The sequence below is a fragment of the Glarea lozoyensis genome (genome assembly GCF_000409485.1).
Source record: "Glarea lozoyensis ATCC 20868 chromosome Unknown GLAREA16, whole genome shotgun sequence".
NCBI lineage: Eukaryota > Fungi > Ascomycota > Leotiomycetes > Helotiales > Helotiaceae > Glarea > Glarea lozoyensis.
The window spans coordinates 798,679-819,921 of NW_007360990.1; the positions used below are offsets into that span (position 1 = coordinate 798,679).

The 21,243-nt window shown below is 46.6% G+C and overlaps 6 protein-coding genes across 6 annotated transcripts; 3 read left to right on the top strand and 3 right to left on the bottom strand.

Annotated features, from left to right (window-relative positions):
* Window positions 1-1,033: 1,033 nt before the first annotated feature.
* GLAREA_07540 (ENTH/VHS) lies at window positions 1,034-2,747 on the top strand (the record flags this gene model as incomplete). Its single annotated transcript, XM_008082228.1, has 4 exons — window positions 1,034-1,115; window positions 1,162-1,241; window positions 1,295-1,326; window positions 1,379-2,747. The coding sequence occupies 4 exons, from the start codon at window positions 1,034-1,036 to the stop codon at window positions 2,745-2,747; spliced, it is 1,563 nt and encodes a 520-aa protein (XP_008080419.1).
* Window positions 2,748-3,720: 973 nt separating this feature from the next.
* On the bottom strand, window positions 3,721-5,661 carry GLAREA_07541 (TPR-like protein; the record flags this gene model as incomplete). Its single annotated transcript, XM_008082229.1, has 4 exons — window positions 3,721-3,873; window positions 3,923-5,148; window positions 5,197-5,501; window positions 5,597-5,661. 4 exons carry the CDS (start codon window positions 5,659-5,661, stop codon window positions 3,721-3,723), a joined length of 1,749 nt encoding a protein of 582 aa, XP_008080420.1.
* Window positions 5,662-6,872: 1,211 nt separating this feature from the next.
* GLAREA_07542 (PH) lies at window positions 6,873-8,726 on the bottom strand (the record flags this gene model as incomplete). The annotated part of the gene is made up of 3 exons (XM_008082230.1): window positions 6,873-8,027; window positions 8,081-8,282; window positions 8,482-8,726. The coding sequence occupies 3 exons, from the start codon at window positions 8,724-8,726 to the stop codon at window positions 6,873-6,875; spliced, it is 1,602 nt and encodes a 533-aa protein (XP_008080421.1).
* A 6,647-nt stretch (window positions 8,727-15,373) lies between these two features.
* On the top strand, window positions 15,374-16,087 carry GLAREA_07543 (uncharacterized protein; the record flags this gene model as incomplete). The annotated part of the gene is made up of 1 exon (XM_008082231.1): window positions 15,374-16,087. One exon carries the CDS (start codon window positions 15,374-15,376, stop codon window positions 16,085-16,087), a length of 714 nt encoding a protein of 237 aa, XP_008080422.1.
* Window positions 16,088-17,084: 997 nt separating this feature from the next.
* On the top strand, window positions 17,085-19,110 carry GLAREA_07544 (uncharacterized protein; the record flags this gene model as incomplete). Its single annotated transcript, XM_008082232.1, has 3 exons — window positions 17,085-17,426; window positions 17,474-17,867; window positions 17,996-19,110. 3 exons carry the CDS (start codon window positions 17,085-17,087, stop codon window positions 19,108-19,110), a joined length of 1,851 nt encoding a protein of 616 aa, XP_008080423.1.
* Window positions 19,111-19,385: 275 nt separating this feature from the next.
* On the bottom strand, window positions 19,386-20,690 carry GLAREA_07545 (Putative cyclase; the record flags this gene model as incomplete). Its single annotated transcript, XM_008082233.1, has 7 exons — window positions 19,386-19,561; window positions 19,612-19,680; window positions 19,749-19,849; window positions 19,908-20,109; window positions 20,158-20,263; window positions 20,317-20,449; window positions 20,503-20,690. The coding sequence occupies 7 exons, from the start codon at window positions 20,688-20,690 to the stop codon at window positions 19,386-19,388; spliced, it is 975 nt and encodes a 324-aa protein (XP_008080424.1).
* Between the last annotated feature and the right edge of the window lie 553 nt (window positions 20,691-21,243).

Consider the following 21,243-nt stretch of genomic DNA (forward strand, 5'->3'; position numbering starts at 1 on the left):
TGAGGAGGGGAAGTGGGGTGTAGAAAAGAGTTGGCGGGGTGCTCTGGCGAACATTGTGAGCTAGCACGGATTAGGGTTAGCGTGACTGGAACCAACAGTGAAGTTGACTGGAGCGAATGACGGTTGAGTAATGAGAGGGTGAATGAGCTGAGGGACTCGAAGCTGCATCGGATTTGATGGTAATACATTGGCAGCGGCTTGACCGAGGCGAGGCTTATGCCATGCTGTGCAGTACAGGGCACAGCTCTCCCAACAATTCACTGAGGAGTCTGAGGTGAGGTGAGGTTTCTTCGGTTAGGCCATCAGTAGACCGTGGCGAAGATATAACCAGAGCTGACTACTGGCCCCTTTGCCAATACCATAGTATCCATAGATGTAGGATATCTCATGACCGCTGAGAGCTCCAACATGTCTCTTTGGAGCGAGAACCCCGTGAGATGCGTAGAGGTAAATATGCAAAGGGGAAATGTACATACCTAAAGAGATCCGTAGAGCTGTAGAGGCGAAAAGATGAAGGAGACGTCGGACTGAGACAGAAAAGTACAGGTAAAGTACAAGGCTGGAATATAAAGACGAATAGAGAGCAGATTTGATACAATTGATGGTGGTACAGAAGCAGTGATGACTTGATAGAAAGACAGCTTGCACTGTTCCGACTTTTCAACTCATTAGGGGCACTTCGGCAACAGGGGTTTGGATGTTGGCTTGGCAGCAACCGTGAACGAGGATTACCTGGTTACTTTGGCCATTTATGAACGACTCCATCTAATTATAACATTTAAAGATTCATCAAAGAAATGTAGATGACCTCTCCACGCCCCGTGACGAAGAGTAGGAGTGAGAACAGATAATACGTAAAGATCCACGTGACTGTAATCCATCGAGGCTACCCGGTCTGAGCGTTCGGTGGCCTTGTCCTTTAAGGTGGGCCAACTGCGTTCCACATCCAGCAACCATTTCGCAAGCGCATCTCAAGAAGCATCTTCACCACGATACCTACCTCACCACTCTTCCCATGCAGGCCCTATCCAGTATGGATTTCAACAGTTTGAAAGAGGCTGCGGCCAATCTCTCTATTTACGATCTCAAAGCCAGTGTGAGAAAGGTTCAGAATGGTAGGAGTATTCCTCTTGCCAGTTGTCAATATGCTTACAATTCCAGCGGTTATGAACTACACGGAGATGGAGGCAAAAGTTAGAGAGGCCACAAACAACGAACCGTGGGGGGCTAGTTCAAGTCTGGTGAGTTTCGTGGTTGGGTAGTAGATCGCAAAGCGGGATCTAATTGATTGCAGATGCAAGAAATTGCCAATGGCACATACAACTAGTAAATAAAGCCGTTCTTCGGATCAATTGGAAACGTGCTAATTTGATTTAAGCCAACTCCTCAACGAGATTATGCCAATGATATATAAACGATTTACAGAAAAGGCTGCTGAGGAATGGAGACAAATCTACAAAGCCCTTCAACTCCTCGAATTCCTAATAAAGAATGGTTCCGAGAGGGTCATTGACGATGCGCGATCCCATCTCACACTCCTCAAAATGTTACGGCAATTTCACTTTATCGATGCAAACGGCAAAGACCAAGGGCTTAACGTGCGCAACAGAGCCAAGGAACTGGCAGATCTCCTCAGTGATGTTGATCGGATACGCGCGGAGCGGAAGAAGGCCAGGGCAACACGAAACAAATATACAGGCGTTGAGGGCGGTGCTGGTCTTGGTGGAGGCATGTCCAGCAGTAGTGGAGGCAGATATGGAGGCTTCGGTAGTGAGGAAGCTTCTGGAGGGGGTGGAGGTGGTGGTTATGGGGGATATAGTGGTGGTGTTTATGGAGATGGAGGTGGGTTTGGAGGACAGACAAGTGACTTCCAGGATAGTGCAATTGGCGGTGGTGGTGGTGGATCAAGTTCACGACGTGATAGGTTCGAGGAGTATGATGAGGGTGATGATATGGCCGCTCCAGCATCAAGAAAACAACCCGAGTCTTCTTCATCAGCCAGGCGGAAGGCCACAGAACCGAAAAAGGCAGAGCCACCAAAGAAGAAGGAACCCGAGGTCGATTTATTCTCATTCGATGACCCTATACCTGTTTCTGCTCCAGTGGCTGCTCCAATCAGCGCGCCTACTTCAAATGCTTTGGACGACGATGACTTTGACGATTTCCAATCTGCCACCCCTCAACAACCTACATCATCTAACTTTTCTATTGCTCAACCAACCGCTACAACTACACCTCATACACAATATGCCGCTCCCCAGCCAGTTTCAGCTCCAAAGGCCGCAAACTTGTCGGATCTCGTTGGCTTCTCATCCATTTCCCCAGCACCAAGCAACAACACCTCATCTCCAGCCAACTACGGAGCATTCGCTCCACCAGTGGTCGCCCAACAGCCTCCCAAACCTACCACGTACCAAGGCTCGCAGCCCAACTATTTCACCTCCGTCCAAGTGCCTACAACTCAGGCCAAACCCTCTCCAAGCACAGGCATGGCAGCTTCAAAACCCGCCGCCGCAACCAAATCATCTGGAGGCGACGCTTTCGGATCGCTATGGTCCACCGCAAGCGTCGGAATCAAAAAGACAAGCACACCTACCACTGGTCCGGCTCTCGGGCAGCTAGCAAAGGAAAAAGCAAGTGCCGGAATTTGGGGCGCGAGTTCCTCTTCAAGCGCGCCTCCAGCGCAGTATCAACAGCAAAAGCCTGCGGGCTCGAGTGGGAATGGTCTTGATGATTTATTGGGTTAGTAGGATAACGGTAGATAGCTGGTTTCGGTGTGGGACGGCATTATGAGAGCTTAGTGATATTTTGGGGGCGTTTTTTCCATTTTCGAATTGTGATAGAATGGCGTATTAAAATATAACATTTTGGTATTGCGATTTGATCATATGGGTTAAATTTTGGTCGCAGGACGAATGTGAAAGAGCTGTCGTGTAAAAAGTAAGTCTAGCACATCGTAGGATACTTTATAGCTTCAAAATAATGGTTGGGTCCGGCTCGTGTGATTTTGTTCTAAGAAACTACGACATTCCTGGAAACGGGCTGTTGATTAACCGTTCATGATCGTAACTTGGGGGCTCGGGAGAGTTTAACACGGAGCCTACGAAGACGAGACAAACCGCCTAGTAATTTACAAAAGGCAAAGTATTAAACGTGAGACGTCTGTTGTAGAGGGGACACCTCGAGTTCCTACAAGAGATGAAATTCCATGTGGGTATCAACCGTTGCCGAAAGTCGATTGTTAATCCCGCCATCTTTCTCCCTTCTCATTATAGCAAATGCTGAGATCTCTCGATGGATGAGTGGAGAGGAGGTAATAATATCCTGTCACATAATGCCACAACTAGTATTGAAAAGGGGTTCGAGGAATTAAGCGAGAAGATGTCGTGGGGAGGCAGTCGTGTATAGGTTCTGACTTGAGCGCTGAGACTCGAAGAAAGATGGTAAATCAGGTTGTACCCAGTCCAGCATAATCGTAGAAGACTGGATGTTACAGGGACGATACAAATCTTTAGCCATTCAATTATATTACGCTAAATGAATTCATCAGGACCTAAAGTACATTCCATCGTCCCATCACATCTCCATCCATTTGCCCATCACAGCAAGTCCTCTTCGCGTTGCCAGTATGAGGCAGTTCATGACTATGGGTCATCTTCCCCGGGCGAGACAAGGCCTTTGCACGCCGAGGGAAGCAGAGATACGGATTCATGAAACACCTCATCTACCCACACGAATCACACCAGCCGCCATAAGTTTCTGAATCTTGGATTTGATACCTGGGTTCTTCATATGTTCCTGGAGAGCGGCTGGGTCGCCCTGAGCTTGTTGAAGGATACTTTGCATGATTGGATCTTGCATGATGCCGAGGATCTGAAGTTGAATTTAGCATTTGTTTGGGAGAAGGCTTGGAATAACTTACCTCTGGATCTCTCTGAATTCTCTCCTTAGTCTGCTCCTCGGTCTCATTCTCTCTCGCAGAGTACATAGCTGCAAGTGCCTTTTGCTGTTGTTGCTCAATCTCTCTAGCGTTGGCTCTCGTAGTGTCAACCTCTGAAGCTTCCGTGCAAGCATCCAAACACTTGGAATAATCTCTCATTCCAAAGTAAGCCTGTGCTTTTCGGAGGTATGCTCGGATAAAGGTCTTATCTTTCTTGATAGCCAAGTCACAGTCCTGAATCGCACTTGGGAATTCAAGAAGCTTAATGAAGGCAGCAGCGCGATTGCTATACCCTCTTGGATCCTCTGGGGCTCGCTTTGTCATTTCACTGTATGCCTCAACCGCTCCAGGCCAATCTGACGCTTTGAAGCGATCATTTCCAAGGATACGAGCTTCTTCTGCCTTCTCCGGGTCGATATAGGCTTGCTTTGCACTATCAATCTTATTCTTTTCTGCCGCACGAAGCTTGTTGACGACATCTGGAGTGCGGTGCTCAGTGAGCGACTTCTTGTAATTCTCAATAGCCAATGTGAGATCTCCTTTCTTCTCGTAAGATGATCCAATACGTGCGTAAGACTTGGCGATCATCTTGAAGTCGGCATAGATCTCTCGACCCTCCTCAACAGCCTTTTCACAAGCCTGGATAGCAGCATCGTAATCACCCTTTTCATATTGAGCGGCACCCAAGTTGTTGAGGTAGGTGATGTCCTTGTGTAACTCCCAAGCTTTTGTGTAGTGTGCAATTGCTTCATCGAAATTTCTCTTCTTGTAATTTTCCGTTCCTAGCTTCTTCTCGTTCTCCGCGGCCTCCTTGGCTTTCGCTTTCTCAGCAGCCTCCTCATCTGCAGGTTCTGGCTCTGGTTCTGGCTCGGGCTGCTTTTCCGGCTGTGAAGGTCGAGCATCCGGCATTGGAACATCCTCTTCAGTTTCCTTAGCCCCACTTCCTGATCCACCAGGTCCCCCAGGTGGTGCACCACCCATCATATCCATATCAACACCCATTAGGACACCTAGGACTTGGATCATTCGAGGATCTTGGAACATGGATTGCGTATCTCCTGGGTTGTTCTTCAGGTTTTGAAGTTGCTGCATGAACGTTGGGTCTGCTAGGAACTTGCTGGTCTTTGGGTTTGCGGCGAGTTTTTGATATAATTGAGGATCGTTGAACATGCTTCCGAGTCCGCCAGTAGGATCGCCCTTAACACCATCTGGTAAAAGGTTAGCTACGATAAAGTTGTAGAGCTTCAACTACATACCATCTTTTGCTTCGGCGTCGATTGCACGTTTAACAGACGCAAGACCTGATTGATTTTGCGCATTGTTTGGGTCCAATTTTAACCCTTCCTCGTAAGCATCATGTGCGCTCAGAAGATCTCCTAAACCGTGATGCGCAGCACCCTTACGTCCCCATCCTTTCGCCCAGTCTGGTTTGATCTCTGTAACTTTATTCGCATCTTCAAGAGCATGCTCATAGTCCTTTTTCGAAGCGTAGGCGGCTGAGCGATTCGAGTATAGGATATGGTTTTCTGGCTGAAGCTCGATTGCTTGAGTAAATTTATCACTGGTAGAATGAGTGAGGACTCGATAACAATAAAGTTGAAGTTGTGGAGGTAGAAGAATATATGTTAGGGAGCTTCAGATAAATGTTCAACTTACATAGCCTCGTCGAAGTTCTTCTCCGCAATGGCCTTGTTACCAGCAGCTTTTAGATCGTCCGCCATGATATTGAGTGTTGAAGTTTACGAGAAGTATTAGAAAACGAGATTCTGTGATTAATGTCAAAAATTGAAATTGCAGAATACAAAACTTCTTCGTGGACTGATCATGAACTTCTCTAATAGAGCTTTCTAGAATAAGTAGCAGTGCTTGCCTCAGGCATTAGTGCATACAATGATGCCCCACAAGCGCAAGGCTGTGGCTCGACCCGATCCATCATGACAACACCACACTATTCCCAATGGCCCGGTTCAAACCTACAATCCTCTCGGCACAAGTTAATTAAACGAGTTAGTTCTTAAAGACTCGTTATCCTTACTCCAACCCCTACATGCCTCTACAACACTGTTCTCAAGTCTGCTTAAGACGCCATAGCCTCTCTCGCCTGCCAAAATGTTAATATATTCATAAATAATACACAATACTATCACATACGACCATAGACTGGAGAGAATTGGGCATCCCGTCCGCTCTGCCTTTCACAAGCTCCAGATCGGCAGATTAGTAGTTGGGTGGGTGACCACCAGCGAATACCTGCTGTTGTATGTTTTCCATTTTTGCTTTTTGTGGAATGGTTATCTAGATCATTCGGGAATAGGCCAGAGGAATTGAGCCGTGTACTTTTTGTGCCTACGTAGATAATGGCTGCATTGGTTGTGTTGATCTCAGAGTAGAGTGAAGGCTGGCCTGCTTGCACTACTGTCCGATTTAGTGTGAAGAAGTAAAAGTGTATAAGTATAGTAGCTTCGGTTCCCGATTTCAAGGGTCTAGTTTTTCTAGTATGCTGATGATACAGCTCGGGATCCCGTACAGACATTAAGCTAGACCGTAGGAGCCCCAAAAAGAAGCAAATCTATGACCTTTTGAATCAAGATTTAGCCCCCCAAAGATCTTTTCATTAATATATTCACGTCATCTCACATAATCATACAAGGAGAGAGTAATGTTCGCAGAACAAAAGGAGACTTTTATTAAGTATTAAGTGTGTTGCCCTAATGGCAGATTGCGAAACAGTCTGGGTATAGGGGTATCAATACGCAGCAAAATATGCGGCGCGCAGACCAAAAGCAGCAAAAAACAAAAACGAAAAAACATCAGTAATGCAAAAATGAGTGGTATCAATCAATCTTGGGGTATTTCAAGGAGATCCGTTTTCCGATGACAAAGAACTCGTTGCATCAACAAATAACGACGCGATTCAGACTCGACAATGATCTTAGGCGGATGCGGTGACTTGAGGAGTGGTAGCTGGGACGGCTGGGACAGGAGCTGCGACGACTGGCTCCTCGGTGGAGGCAACGGTTGGGACGGTCTCCTCATCCTTCTTGGTCTCTTCTGGCTTAACCTCTGGGGTCTTCTCAGCCTTAGGGGACGACTTGCCCTTGACGGTGGCACGGAGCTTGGCGAATGGAGACTTTGGCTTCTCAGTGTCATCATCACTGGTTGGCTTCTCTTTCTTGCTCAACCATGGGAGGGAGCTCTTGCGCTTGTCAGTCTTTGTCACTGGAGTCTCGGCGGTCTTGGTCTCTCCATTGGTGATAGGTGCGACAGGCTCGGCTGGGGTAACCTCTGGGGTGGCAACAGTGGTTGGGAGAGGCTCGGTGGACTCGACCTGGGGAATGACTGGAGCGGTCTCACTGACTGGCTCAGTCTCGGTGTCCTTTGCTGGGACGATTGGTGCCTCAGGTGTCTTCTTCTCCTTGGTGTTGGAGAATTGAGACTTGAGAGTACCGAAGATGCTGTTACGCTTGGAAGGAGTTGGCTTTGGGGTGGCCTCAGTTGCGGTTGTTGGCTCTTCAGCGACGACTGGAGCGATTGGCTCAATAACAGCAGGGGTCTCTGCAACAGGAGTTGGCTCAACTGGAGCGACGACAGGCTCCTCGACGGCTGGGACTGAAGATGAAGCGGCTTCCTCCTTGGCCTCAACCTTCTCTTCCTTGGTGTCCTTCTTTCCGAAACCACCAAAGATGGATGCTCGTTTGCGGGAAGCGGAGCGGCTCTTGCGGGCCTTCTTCTCCTCCTTCTTTTCTTCCTTGATCTCCTTCTTTTCTTCCTTGATCTCCTTCTTTTCTTCTTTCTTCTCCTCCTTGACGGCCTCAGCAACAGGCTCTTCTGTCTTTGGCTCTCCGACCTTCTTTGCTGCAGCGACAACTGGAGCGGCAACAGCTGGGGTCAAAGCAGTGTGGCTTTTCTTGTACTCCTCGGTGTCCTTGACGGTCTCTCCCAAAGTCTTGGCCTCCTCGACCTTTGACTTCAAAACAGCGACCCAGTTTTCACGCTCAGAAACAGACGAGGCTTGGAAAGTGTGCTTGTGGCCTCCAGAGACGAAGTGGAATTCGTGACCCTCCTCAGCGATGTCGGCAACATCAGACTAGGTAACAAATTAGCATCAGGCTGGACATGAGAGGGGTTAGAAAGCCTTACCAGGTTGAAAAGACCGGCTGGGCTGGCCTTGTCGGTGGCCTTTTTGCTGAAGAAAAGGAGACCTTTGCCGGTGTGGGACGCCCATGCAGCGTTGTGGTTGGCAGCTGCGGTATCCTTCTCGCCTCTTAGGTAGCTGGAGAGCGCCTTTGTCTCCACGGCATCGGTACCAAACCAGAAGAACTTCTTCTGGAAAATGAAGCTCCTAGAAACATCTGTGTTAGCAAGGGAATAAAGTCGATGAGCACGTCATGCCTTGTGAAAGATACGATCGAGCCGGGATGTGTGACTGTCACGCGCGCAACCAGCCACAAAAGCTTACCCAAGCTCTCACGAAACTTGCGCAAAACTCTTGCCGGGGAGCGGAAGAGGTTGATCTGAAAGATGAGGTGTAGTAAACTTACTTGAGAAGACCAGGTCCCTTGTATCCAAGAACACCCTCCTCAACTGGCTTGACTTCCTCCTTTGCTGGCGCAGCAACTTCTTCTGCTGGTGCCAACTCAGTGACGGCTGGAGTTTCCGTCGATGGCTCAGCGACGGCTTCTGTCTCTGTTGGCTTTACAACTGCTGGAGTCTCGGTGAAAGGAGCCTCGACGCTGGTAGGAGCAACGACAGGCGCCTCAACGGTCTTTGGTGCTTCGGCAGACATGATTGCTTGTATCTCGTGGTTTGTTGATATTGACAAATGTGACTGGTTATTACAAGTATTGATAGACCGTGAAAGATGGCCTCAAATTTGTGGAAACTCGTGGCGATGAAGAAGAAAAGTCTCGTGAATGTGATGGAAAGGTAAGAAAGAGGAAGAGGCAGGTTCGACAGCCAGATTTTTATTTGATGGGGAGCAAGGGCGTTAAATGAGCTCGACGCTTGGACCAGCCGCACTCATGAAGGGCCCGCAGAAGACCCACTTAGCCCCGACTCGAAGCGGCGGCAGGCCAGTACCGCAACCAAAGCATCCAAGCATTTTAGCACCTCGACTGACAGACTCTTGCGCGGGCAGCCAGTTACAACACAGCAATGAGACCTTTGTACGGAGACGAGCAGTGCAGGCCGATACCATAGAATTACATTGAGACATCAGCGACAGGCGAGAGACTACCGAAAGACAGTTCGAAGGACACGAGGCTACGGTCGGATAATCGAGGGCAAAACTCCGTGATTATTGAATCTCACCACGCCAGCGCGCATCCTGGGAATATCTTCAAAGTGTGTACGAAGGGGGGATGTGCTGTCGCAACCCCATCATGACGATTATCTCGATCATGGAAACGATCTTACCATCGCATGAGCAGTGCGGGGATTCTGTGTTTAACTTTTCGTGCTTTTCGCTCCTGGTTCCTGGAGATTTCGATAGCAGGACCTCACCACACCATCTCTGTCCCAGTCGTACCGGCCAGAATACGCCATCCTGACTTGCGAGATCGACACATTGATCATGCGAGCACCTTGTTCTGAAATAAACCTGCATCAAGGACGATGCATCGAGGAACCACGCAGTCCTGGCGGCTTATTGGTCTCGATGGTGCAAGTGCATCCCAACGGCGACAGCAAGACCAAGGGCTGTGTCGTCAACTCCTCTTCGATCTGCTTCTATCGCTGTGATTCGAAGAGCAGCATTCCAAGTTCATCTGATGCTTGGTGAAGTCTACCACAACGCCATATGGCTCGCCGTAAGCTGCGGTTCAGGTTACATCACATGCCCAAGGACATTGAGATGTTGTATGGTGTGCCCATGCTATGCCAGCCATGTTTGTTCCGCTAACCTTACAAGAAGGTACGGCTTTTCGTACATTCAATCACGCCGATGGATACTATCCCATATCCAGCGATATCTTCATGTTCCTCTCCTTTTCATCAATACCTCGGAGCACCGGTTCCAGAGTAACATCTTCTTATTCAACGTTTGGCCCATACGGGAATAGAGGTTCTGCTGACTAGCCAACAACCTACCAGTACGAGCCCACCAAAACCTCTCTCCCTGTTTGCCCCACAAGATCCTCGAAAGAGTTACAGTATCGGGAAATTTGAACGCCAAAATTGAGATAAGAACTTTTAGCCCTGCAAGTGCAGTGTGCAAAACTGAGTTTTAGGGTTTTCCCACAAATTTTCACGAAGAGTATTTTGACTCGGTACGATTTCGCGAGAAACTGCTGTAGCCAATTCAGGGGAGCTATTCTCGACTTGGCGAGATCCATCAGCATCAGAAGCCGAATGTCATTTACAGTATGCAGAACTTTCAGCAAAATCTCCTTTCATTTGAAGTCTCGGGTTGATCGTGGTGGACTGATAGAATCACCGAAAGAAATATGACTAGCCAGTCAAAATTCCGCATTGACGAGGCAACATGAAAGGGCTTGATTTGTTTCACTAAGAGTATTCGGTATGGACTCTTCTGGATCTCGAACTTTGACTTCGCACCGACATTTCTGCACTCCGCATAAAAGTCAACCGATCGACAGACGTCCCTTTATGCTCTCGGACTCCTCAATATTTCTCACAACCAATTTTAAATTTAGTGCTCACCCTTTTAACTGAGGTCGGCCCCTTAGCTAATGAATTACTCTAATGGTTTTTTGTATCACAATAATTGACACTACTGCTGTTGTGAGCTGCCACGAAACTTCGGATCTCCTTGAGTCCCTGACACGCTGGAAGCGCCGACCACATTTTATTTCAAACTTCAATTTCCTCCAGAACGACCCGACTTTTTTATCTCCTTCAGAATCCTGACAAGCGCCGGCAAAGCACGACCTACGAAGTAGCGTGCATCTATCAAGCAATCCACCTGGGCCAGAAGCACTAGCCACATTAGAATGGGACCACTAGCCACGCCTTCGCGAGTTTTTGCACTAGTTGTAAGACGACCCTGATGATCTGATCTGACCTATCATTTCAATCCTCACACATCTTCCTCTGTCTGACAAGTGAGTTTCGTGGATTTGAATTCACACGAGAGCATCCTTCATTGATACCGATTTTCAGGCGGGAAGTCAACATGTCGAGAACCTAACCGAAGGTCACGGCACGAGATGCCTTCGCAGCGGAACGGAGCCGAGTGCAATTTCTATTCCGGAACCTCTTTTGAGTTCTCACATCCACAATCTCTCGTCTTATTGCGGGGTTGACATCAGCATCTCTTCCACAGTCAGGAACACGAGATGACGCCTTCAACATATGGTCAACATTCTATTCGAAGACTCCTGCAGAACGACGCCATTCCAGACCACACCATACTACTTCCCAGGAGCAAACACGGCTGTTGACGGTTCTACAAGACCTCGCTGCATTGCATAGCCTGAATGCCTAGGAAGCGTCCATTCCAAATTTGGTTGCCCGAATCTCTCAGGGTATGACAGACAATCTCTAAGAAGAGTCATCTTGCGGCCGGGATGGTTTGGTAGTGATCTTCAGAACGTACACCGCCTTGATAAGGTCAGCACTTTTTATTCGCGGAGAATGATAGCATGGTGTACGGAATTCTGAGATCCTCAACCTACTGAAGTCTCAAGGTCTTTTGGAATTGGCGGTGTGGTGATTGTGCTCGGCTGGAGCGATTTTCTTTATTGCGTTGTTCCTGGAGATCTGATGTGCTCATGATGGGGAAGTGCTTACAGAATTGACGTAACTGCTCCCTGATGCAGTCCAAATATAAAGTCACATATGGGCAGTGGATCAAGCCCACGTGCTGGTGATTCTGGCAGTGCAGACGAGCTTTTCTATGCCTACAAGCCAGAGTCTTCGATTTGAGACTGATGCTCTGCTTGTAGGCGCACCAATTCAACGCCGTCTCAACCAAGCATCTGATCTTGTATCGATTGAGCATACCCGTGATGTGCAAGTCAACGTGGTTCGGTTGTGAGAATGACGACCAGAGGGGTGTGGCTAAGAACTATCTTAACCACCACTCACAGCACATAGTTGAGAGCAAAGCTGCCGATATCACAGTGACGGTGGCTTGGTATATGTCAAATCCTCGTGCTGAAGTAACTTTTGCTCTCCAAATTTCCGATTGCTTCACGGGCTGCTACATGGTTTGGTGAATGATTATGTTGACCACCGGTCGAAACGTCCAGACCTAGTTCTCGCTGCACCAACATAGTAGATGTCACGCCTTGCGGTGGACAAATTAAGTGGCAGTCGAAACACGGTATTTCTTCGATTAAGTTGACGAAATATCGTATATTCAGTGGATCAATTTGGAACAATAAGAGATATTCCGTCAATTATTTTAAGTAAATAAGACCTCTCAGGCTAAGTCGACTTGTTGAGTCCAAGATTCGTGGGTAGGTGAATGACACCTATTCTGTCCTCCACGAGTACGACTAGCCCTACCGTGCGAACGTGTTTTCGACTTATAACAGGTAAAAACCGCACATCCTCTATCCGTATACCACTAACTAGAAACTGGCTGTTGCCATAAAAGAACAGGGAGCCGTCAACGGCGAACACGACAACAATCTTAGTAAAACTACACAAGAATAACATCTTATTGGCTCGAAGAAGTTCTTCTACGAAGTAGTTCTCACAGTAGGACGTATCAAGATCATGAAAGATAGCCGGCGGAGCTCCTTACGTGTTTTGTCGAGGTTTGCGGAATCGACAATGAAAGATCATTATCGAGGCGTCGCTTCTTGGTCAAGCGATCATCTAGCAAATCAATTTGCTGCGCTCTGAGAATTTCGTTTTCGTTTTTCAGAGCAACAATTTCTTGGTTTAAACGCTGTATCTCTTTGGCATGGCTTTCTTGCAAAGTCAATTCGCTTGGTGTTTCTGATTGAGATCGAGTCCAAACGGCGACAGACTTCTCCCAAGCAGCTACTCTCTCGTCGAACTGCTTCTGCCTAGCTTCTAATTGCTACTCCTTCAACTGAAGTCTTCTCTCGTTCAATTCAAGCAGCTCCTTCTCGAGGCTAAGCCATTTTTGATCAAGGTCGAGTTGAGATTCGGGAGAGTTCATTTCTGCGGGAGCAGCCATGTCGAGATGATTACTCTTTTGAAACACTAGATGGTCTGAAGATTGGTAGTTTGGTAGTTTGGAAAAAGTTGGGTCGGAATTTCATGATGGTAATGGTGGTAAGATGTGGAAGAACTTGGAAGGTCGAAAGAATCTGATGGAAAGGTGAGTGTTGGGGAAGGTGCGGTGGGCTATTTGTTGTTATGACACCACAGTTTGGTAACGTCAGTACCTCCATCCACTTTAACACATCTCGCAAGTCAACACTGCGATAGCTACAATAATCAGCATTTGGGAAGGATGTTCGCAAGCTCAGATGGAAGACTTGGTGACATGGCTGATACAATCCACAATTGCATTGGGAAGTTTGAACCTAAAAGCACCAGGTCGCAGATCCAAGGACACTGTCAAAGAATCTGAGTACTTTCGAGCAAGCAGGAGGTGATTATGGACAAGTCATAGTGAATGGGAGCATTTTCGAAGTCCTAAATTCCCTTGAAAGTTGAGATAAAGTGTATCCTCCATGCTCGATCATTCGTAGCGGATACCTGGTAGGCTGGAATGAGCAAACCATGAATGAGACCCAGAAGTCGCTAATGGAGGAACTGCTATTCATAACAAAATCTACGGAGGCCATGAAACCCTCTGCATACTTCTCAAATACGCATGTCGTGTTCTATTAAGAGAAATCGGAAGCTGGCTGTGGGATTGTTTACAGACCTGAGGGTAGAGACTCAGGGGGTGAAATGTGCTTGTGCCACGCTAATTTGCACATTTTATAATCTGAAGAGCTTCCTTTCACACTCGAAATTTCTCATTTTGACAGCAACCAGATTTAGAAACAGCACTAGATGTTGAACCCACCTCTTCAACAGATTAATCGGTGGCCAAATACATTAGCTACCCGGCGCAATGGGTTCAAGGAGCTCAATGTAAAGACGACATTGTATGCTGTAAATAATGCATCATCTCCCGAACAATCGGCAGACCTCAATGAAATTAAGTGTGCCAGAGTGACTGCTGTGATGTAGCATTGTGCTGATATCTACCTTTTCGGGTGACTTTTCATCAGGCAAAAGAATCACGCATCCGGGCATTCCTGATGATCTGGTTCTGGGGGTAAGTTCATTCTCACCAGATAGATCAATCCCGTTCACCTCTTGCCGGCTCGTGGTGAATAAGAGAAGCATTTAGAACGAAGATACTTCTTCACTCAAGCTGACAAAATAGCAAGTATGTTGTCGATTCTTTCCGGCGTCTGAAAGGTTTCGAGAATGTTTAAATTGTCAACAATTTAGAGTGAGCCTACGAACCCACCTATGAGCACATGTTTTGTCCTCTACAAAGCGACTCAAACGAAGATATCCTCTCAGAATTGCTTCAGTACATTTTATACAACCCCCTGAGATCTGACAGTTAGTGCCCCAAAAAACAGTCGGTGCTAGACATATCCTGTAAGAACCTGTGGAAGATTAGCATGTGAGATATTGTGATTGTGAATGAAACAGATTTGAATGTCAGGGCGCTTCAGGTATTTGGGTTTGAAGCCGAGACTCGAGAGTCTCGGGAAAATGTGAAAAATGACTGAGACAGGACTGCATGAGACATATGTGTCAAGGAGTAGGTTTTCATGATATGTGTTTTAGCCGCTTCATCCCTATCAATGTCCACCTTGGGCCACACTGCCACAGTCAATTGATTAAAACATTCATTTCAGGTGTTGAATGGCTCGAGATGGATGCTCAAAAATCCGTCTGAGATGCGACGGCAGTGACCGAAAATCTCACGAAATGACGATGACCAATGCTGAGTAAAGTTGTAGAACTAGTATATAGTCTGACGTTGTACTAGTAACGAGCAGTTTGAAAATGATATTTATTAACAACACTGACACAACAATCTATATTTTGTCTTGCATTATGTCCAAAAAGCTGACACGTGGGCTCGGCATAATCACATGAAATTCATTCGAAAACCCTCCAGTCGCAGTGAATATTATTCTTTTTTCATGACTAGGTTGGTGATCACTGGTTCTATCTTCGCTAATTCAGCATCCTAAGACATAAGTTTGGTGTTCAATACTACCGAATCTTTGTTATCCCAAAGGAACAGCAACTGAGTTGACCTGTGGTATACCCGAGAACAACCTTCATGATGTGGGAGAACTACATTTGAGAACAGCAAGTGTTGATTTCGCTACTGTTCAGGCCACTAATATATTATTGTGAATCATTAGTCAGAATGACTGGTACACGATCATTCTTGAATATTTTTTGCAGAGATAGGAGAAGAATCATATCGACTCAATTACCACTTCCAGCCCCTGAAGCACATGAGATAATATGAATCTCAGGAAAAACCCCAAGAATACACCAAAGAGCGCAGAAAATGATGAGATGAGAGGTCTTCGTAAAATCGCACAATTTGAAACCGAGGAAGACGCCACCTCCACTCAGGTTAATGTTTTCGAGCAGAATTCATTTGGATTGGCCGATGCTGATGCACCAGCTCACAGTTCTGCAGGAATTCAGTCGTCACGCAAACGAAAGGCAGGAGGGACCATCGCCCTAAGTGGTGGTCAGAAAAGGGCCAATGTAGCTTTAGCACCTACCCGACCTTCAAGAAAGGCAAAAAGACCGACAAATCAGTACGATATCATGATGTCGGAACTTGGCTCTATGAATGCGATGCTGAGATCTTCTTTAGGAGAAGGTTCGAACAGACTTTACCCGGTTGGATACGAAAGTCAATCTGAACGATATGGTGCAGATATCACTTTCGAGGCTATCAAAAGTTCAGTCGCGAACGGGGAATCAGTAGGGAACTATTCGCCCGAAATATTGGAGCAACTAGGCTTTTCAAATCCCGGCAGTAACCAGGAAGAAGATTACGAGATGGGAGTCAATGGACGTGAGATTCAAGATGGAGAGGAAAGCGATCCCGATGACTTTCTTTTCTCGATCCCAAAGGACCCGTCACAGACAACGCCAGGATATTCTGCCTGGAAAGAAACGAACCCAGAGTCACTGGACGCCAGAAAGGGCACCTCAAAGTGATTGACAAAGTAAATGAAGCCTTATCAGCAACGGCACGCCGTTTCTTTCACTTGAAGGCCTTGAAAACCTTTGGTACATTAGTTTTGGGTGTTTGGTGTGCAAAACTCACTCTTTTGGTGTCCAAAATTAGTTTGCCATATTTTTAGCTCTTATAGAATTACTTGATTACTCAGTTGAGTGAAGCTTTGGTATCTGAGCATCTCGTGCCTTGAAATCGTCCTACGATTTCCAATGTGAGAACTTTAATCGAATTTCCCCATGCAGATCCCAGCGTCAGCTCGTGCCTACCGACCGCGAAATTACCTCTACTATTCTCACATTTCTCATTTCTTCCAAAGTTTACATGGAGTTTAAATCGTGTTCCGACTGTCAGATATATTGTCTACCACGAGCACAGCTACCATCATGGTTCATCTTTCACGGGATTATTTGTTGCCTGTAGATTTGAGTACATTTACTGAAAGCAATAGACGAATTCGCGATATTTCGTCAATTGCTTTGAGCAACTATCGTTTTCTGACTGCCGGTCTTATTGTCTACCGCGTTGTCTACCGCGACCTCACGCACCATCGTGTTTAAGCCATATTTTCGCTCACAAAGTTCTTCGATACCAGCCATCGCTCGTGTTTTTGCAGATGAGGGTAGCTCCACTTTATTTCGATAACGGTTTATCATATTTTTCCACTCCAATTCTCTTTCACCATTGAATTAATTCACTGGTTGCAACTACCAAAACACCACTTGCTTCTTCCCTGCTACCTGACCTTTCCGATTATAGTCTGAACGTTCCTTCCCCAGATAACTTGCTGCTTCCTATTGTGAATAATCTTGTCCCCGGACCCACTTTTCTGGGGTATATAAGGCCTCTTTTCTCCCCCATCCACCACTCTTCTTCTTCTTCATCAACCACCCAGCCCCTCCAATCCAAAGTCCCTCGGGACTTGAGACATTTTCAAATCACTTCTTCAAATCATTTCAATAAATCTATCTCTTCAAGATGACTAAGAACAGCCAGAGAAAGGCTAGAAAGAAGGCCCGTGAGTTCGAGGCGGCTCTGGCAAAGTCAAATGCAGAAACAGCTGCGAAGGAAGCCAGAGGTGAAGCAGACCAATTGGTTCCAGGCCTTTTCTCAGATGAAATGGTCAAAAAAATAATGCAAGATAGTCATACTGTGGATTGGGATGCCGCTGGCGGCTGGCATGGAAATGATGAGGAGCTGCTTCCGGACCCAATTTACCCAACTGAGAAGGAAGAATGGAAAGACCCAATTCCTGAGGTTAAAAGAGACATTATCGAGGGCTGGCCTTGGGAAGAAGAGCCTTCCAGGGCAATCACAATGGTGAGCCAATCAAATACTCGGATTCTGGATCTCGCTTACACAAATAGGGGCCTTTGATCGAAAATTGGAATTATCCAGAAAATAATAGTCGGTACACACTGCCAGAGGCAGAACAAACCTCTCTTCTTCTTAGAATTATGGAGGGTTATGATATCATCGCTACTAGGATATTGATCAATATGGCCGATCATTACTCAACTATATGGAAGTTTTCAGCAACATCTCGCTTAGCCTGGAGGCAAGTCCTATTCCGCCTTGACCTCTGGATTACCAATCTTAAATGGTACAACAACTGCAATTTAAATGCTCAAGCTAGAGCCCTCCTTGGACGGCAACCCGGAGTCAATCCTATTATTATGGTGACCCCAATGCGGACGGAAGTGGATCCACTGGTGGACAATACCACCTACCAGTACCAGATAAAATCGATCAAATATCTCTGTAAGTTCCTGTCTGTTTTTGAGACATTATCCCTGAGTTCCTCTACATCTTAGAGGCAATATCTCAAGTTACCGTAAGATTTAGAGACATTTGAGATTCTGACTTGCTAATAAACGTTCTGTTCCTAGGCCGCTCTATTAACAACTTCGCTGATTACATCAAAAATATTCAATTTCACCGAGTACCCTTCTTGGATATTAACATCCTTGCACTTCTAATACCCAAAATGCGTCATCTAACAAATGTTGGGGTTTACAAATGTCAACTAATTCACATCGGCAATACTATGCGTTTACTTGAGATCCTCAAGACTGATAGGCCTCTAGAGAAAGAGCACCAAGTATATCTCGACTTTTACCCGAATCATCACAATGGCCCCCCTTTTCAACCGGGCAACCCATTCTCTATTGGGGGATTTGGGCCGACCTGGGATAACTGGAACGGCAACTCTCCCCTCGCTGTCTGGCAGTTAGTATCGGTGGTAGTACCTCAAGCGAAAGCGCAAGGTATCAACTTGACATCGCCACACACGGCTTTCCGGAAATGGTTAGATGATGGACCTTGTTGGCGTGTGGAAGCGACTCTTGCAGCTCTCTTGGACCCGTCATTTCCTGTGGCTCACTTGTGCGCCTTATTGGATGCGGCTAATCCAACCCATCATGGCAATGTTAAGAAATTCACAGGAAAAATTGGAAACCGACACGAGGGTTGGGAATGGGCCACTAAAACATATTACTGCGATGGATGCCAAAGAAGCCCATTAGGAATCTTCTTCGGTTACCAAGAAATCAGAAGCTACGACATAGGGGCAACGGCCCAGAAGTCATGCTGGGGATGCAGAATGGTACATGTTCTTGAGAATGAAAAAGACCATCTCAAGCATATGAAGCGAGCAGCAATTAGGGAGCTGTTGACTGTGCCTGGCCAAGATGGCGAGCTCAATACTACCGATTTGAAGGAATTCCTGAAAACGATGAGCACAACCCTTCCAAATGGCGAGCAGCTATGCGTCAATCTAGCCCGTCGCATTCAGGAGCGTAGGGGACGAGACATGGCTAAGTATGGAAACGACAGGGAGTTCGAAGAAAGACAAACGAGGCTGCAAAAGCATGAACTAAACATGTACGGGAGTGTGAGCCGTACTCCATTGATATGCGATAAGCTCAATGATCCAATAAACAGGGATACGACCTGGGATCTACAAACAGTCGACCGAGCTCACCAGATCCCGTTCCACCGCTAAACTCTAAGGGGGGGAAGGCAGGAGGTTTACAATGCTTAAGTTTTCAGGTTTTCGGGTCGGAAGGAAGGAACAATCGTTGATTTATTAAAAGTCTCATTCAATTTCGGACATTTTATTTTACCATCGGCACACAGTGGGATGAAGTCTCACTTGACTTGGAACATTTATCATTCATGGAGGATTTGTTATTAATGATCATCATAAAAGTCTTTATTTAGCTGCTATGTTTATTAGTCATCAATTAACATATCTTATGGTACAAAAGTGGCACTGCTTCAAAGAATGGCCAAAGCATTCGGTGGGCTGGCTACTCCACCATGGACATTCAATGGAGCACTCGTCAAGAAGAAAGAATATTTCTTCTCCCTTGCGCAAACTTCTGATAGTTCCTCTAAATTCCAGAGCTCGCCGATCGGTGTACCCCATTGCGCAAGGAAGTGGTCGTGGAGTCCTATGAAATCCGTTAGCATCAAGGTTAGTGAAGTGGGAGAGGGAACCGACTGTAAGGAGCCTTAGGTGGCCAAGCTTCGAAGGCTATCGCGTCCCCCGCTACCGCTGCAAAATGATGATCTGGAACCGATGATTTTAGCAAGATTTTCCCAATTCAGAGGTATCAGGATAGCAGAGATAGAACCTACCCCAAAGCCACTCAACACTCTCCTCATTTCCCCCTACACCAGCGAACTCGTGGCCATTCTTCCCTTTCTCCACTCTCTCCTCAGTGCTCGCGCTGTTGTACCTGTTCCCAGTTGTCAATCAGAAATCCATTCTTGGACCACAGGAGATGGAAGTCCCACCATTTTATCCACCCGCTTCTCACCACCAGAATATCTGCCGGCTTGAATTCAACGCCCTGCTCCTTTGCACACTCTTCGATCTCCTTGACGGTAATCTCATGGCGCTCGACTGGAGAGTATTTGATGTTGTGGCGTTCAGCATAAGCGACGTAATCGATGAAAACTGCACGTCCTACAATCCCACCACGGCGGGACCATTGATCTGCAAATTGTAAATATGATATACATGTGCTGTGAGAAGAGAACATACGAATGCCATTCTTTTCATTGTTTTTCTCGTCAACAATCTCATCCGCTGTAAGGTTATTGTAGAATAGTTTAGTCTCCTGGTGCGCCCAGTGTCTGAACCCGTCCCACTACGTTAGAATCAGCGATTATTCGAATCCCATCGCGGTGAAAAGTAACTCACTTGAGATCCAGATTGGGTGTTGATATGAATCAAATCGTCAAAGGCCACAAATCCCATACTCCGAAGATCCTTGAGTTCATGCTTTGGCTTTTCTCGAGCGAATCCAGGCTCGTGAACGCATTCGAGATCCCAACTACATCATTCGTTTAGTTTAAAGAACTCAATCAGTATGGTTGGATGCATTACTTGAGCGCAACTCCTGTTCCTGATTTGATCTCTTTTTGAGCTGCGATTGTGTTTTCGGGTGTCAGGAGGTTTAGAGAACCACAGCTATCACGTTCTCCATTCTTGTCCCAAAGACCCCAGGCCGTGCCATGAGGCATGCCTTTTACGGCTGGCATATCACTGAATTTTGGAAGATCTTGTGCCTTCATCTTGAGTTAATTCTAGAAATGTTGAACAAAAGTATAGAAATACGATGTTTCCTGTCACACAGATATGGCTACAGGGCATGGCATTCTTAAACCCCAACCCCGCTCTGCGGGGGAATCACCAGCTCATAGCCTCGCATGAATTGAACAACTTGATTCGTTGACTTATCATTAGAATGGAATCACTAAAGTAGTGCTTCCAAAATGCTTAAGCGTCGCTGCGGGGATGCGGGATTGCTGCGCGGGTGGTCCCTCGGTAACTGAACTTCGGAAACTTCGCCTGGAATTTAATGAAAAACGTGACAGTCTAGACAGTATGAAATCCCATTTTGTAAATCGAAAAGTTAGTGTAGAGCTTAGAGAATGGCATTGATATGCTGGAATAGATGTTGACGCTCCTGTCTCTTGGGATAAGAGTGTTTTCTGAGGGCGGGGGTACTTTTATAAATAAGATAGATGGTCAAGGAAAAGCAATTCGGGTTCATAGTTTCTGGACTGCCTCTTTTATCTCCTTCTGGCAGCTATATTTGCCATCATAATACTCTGAACGAAAATG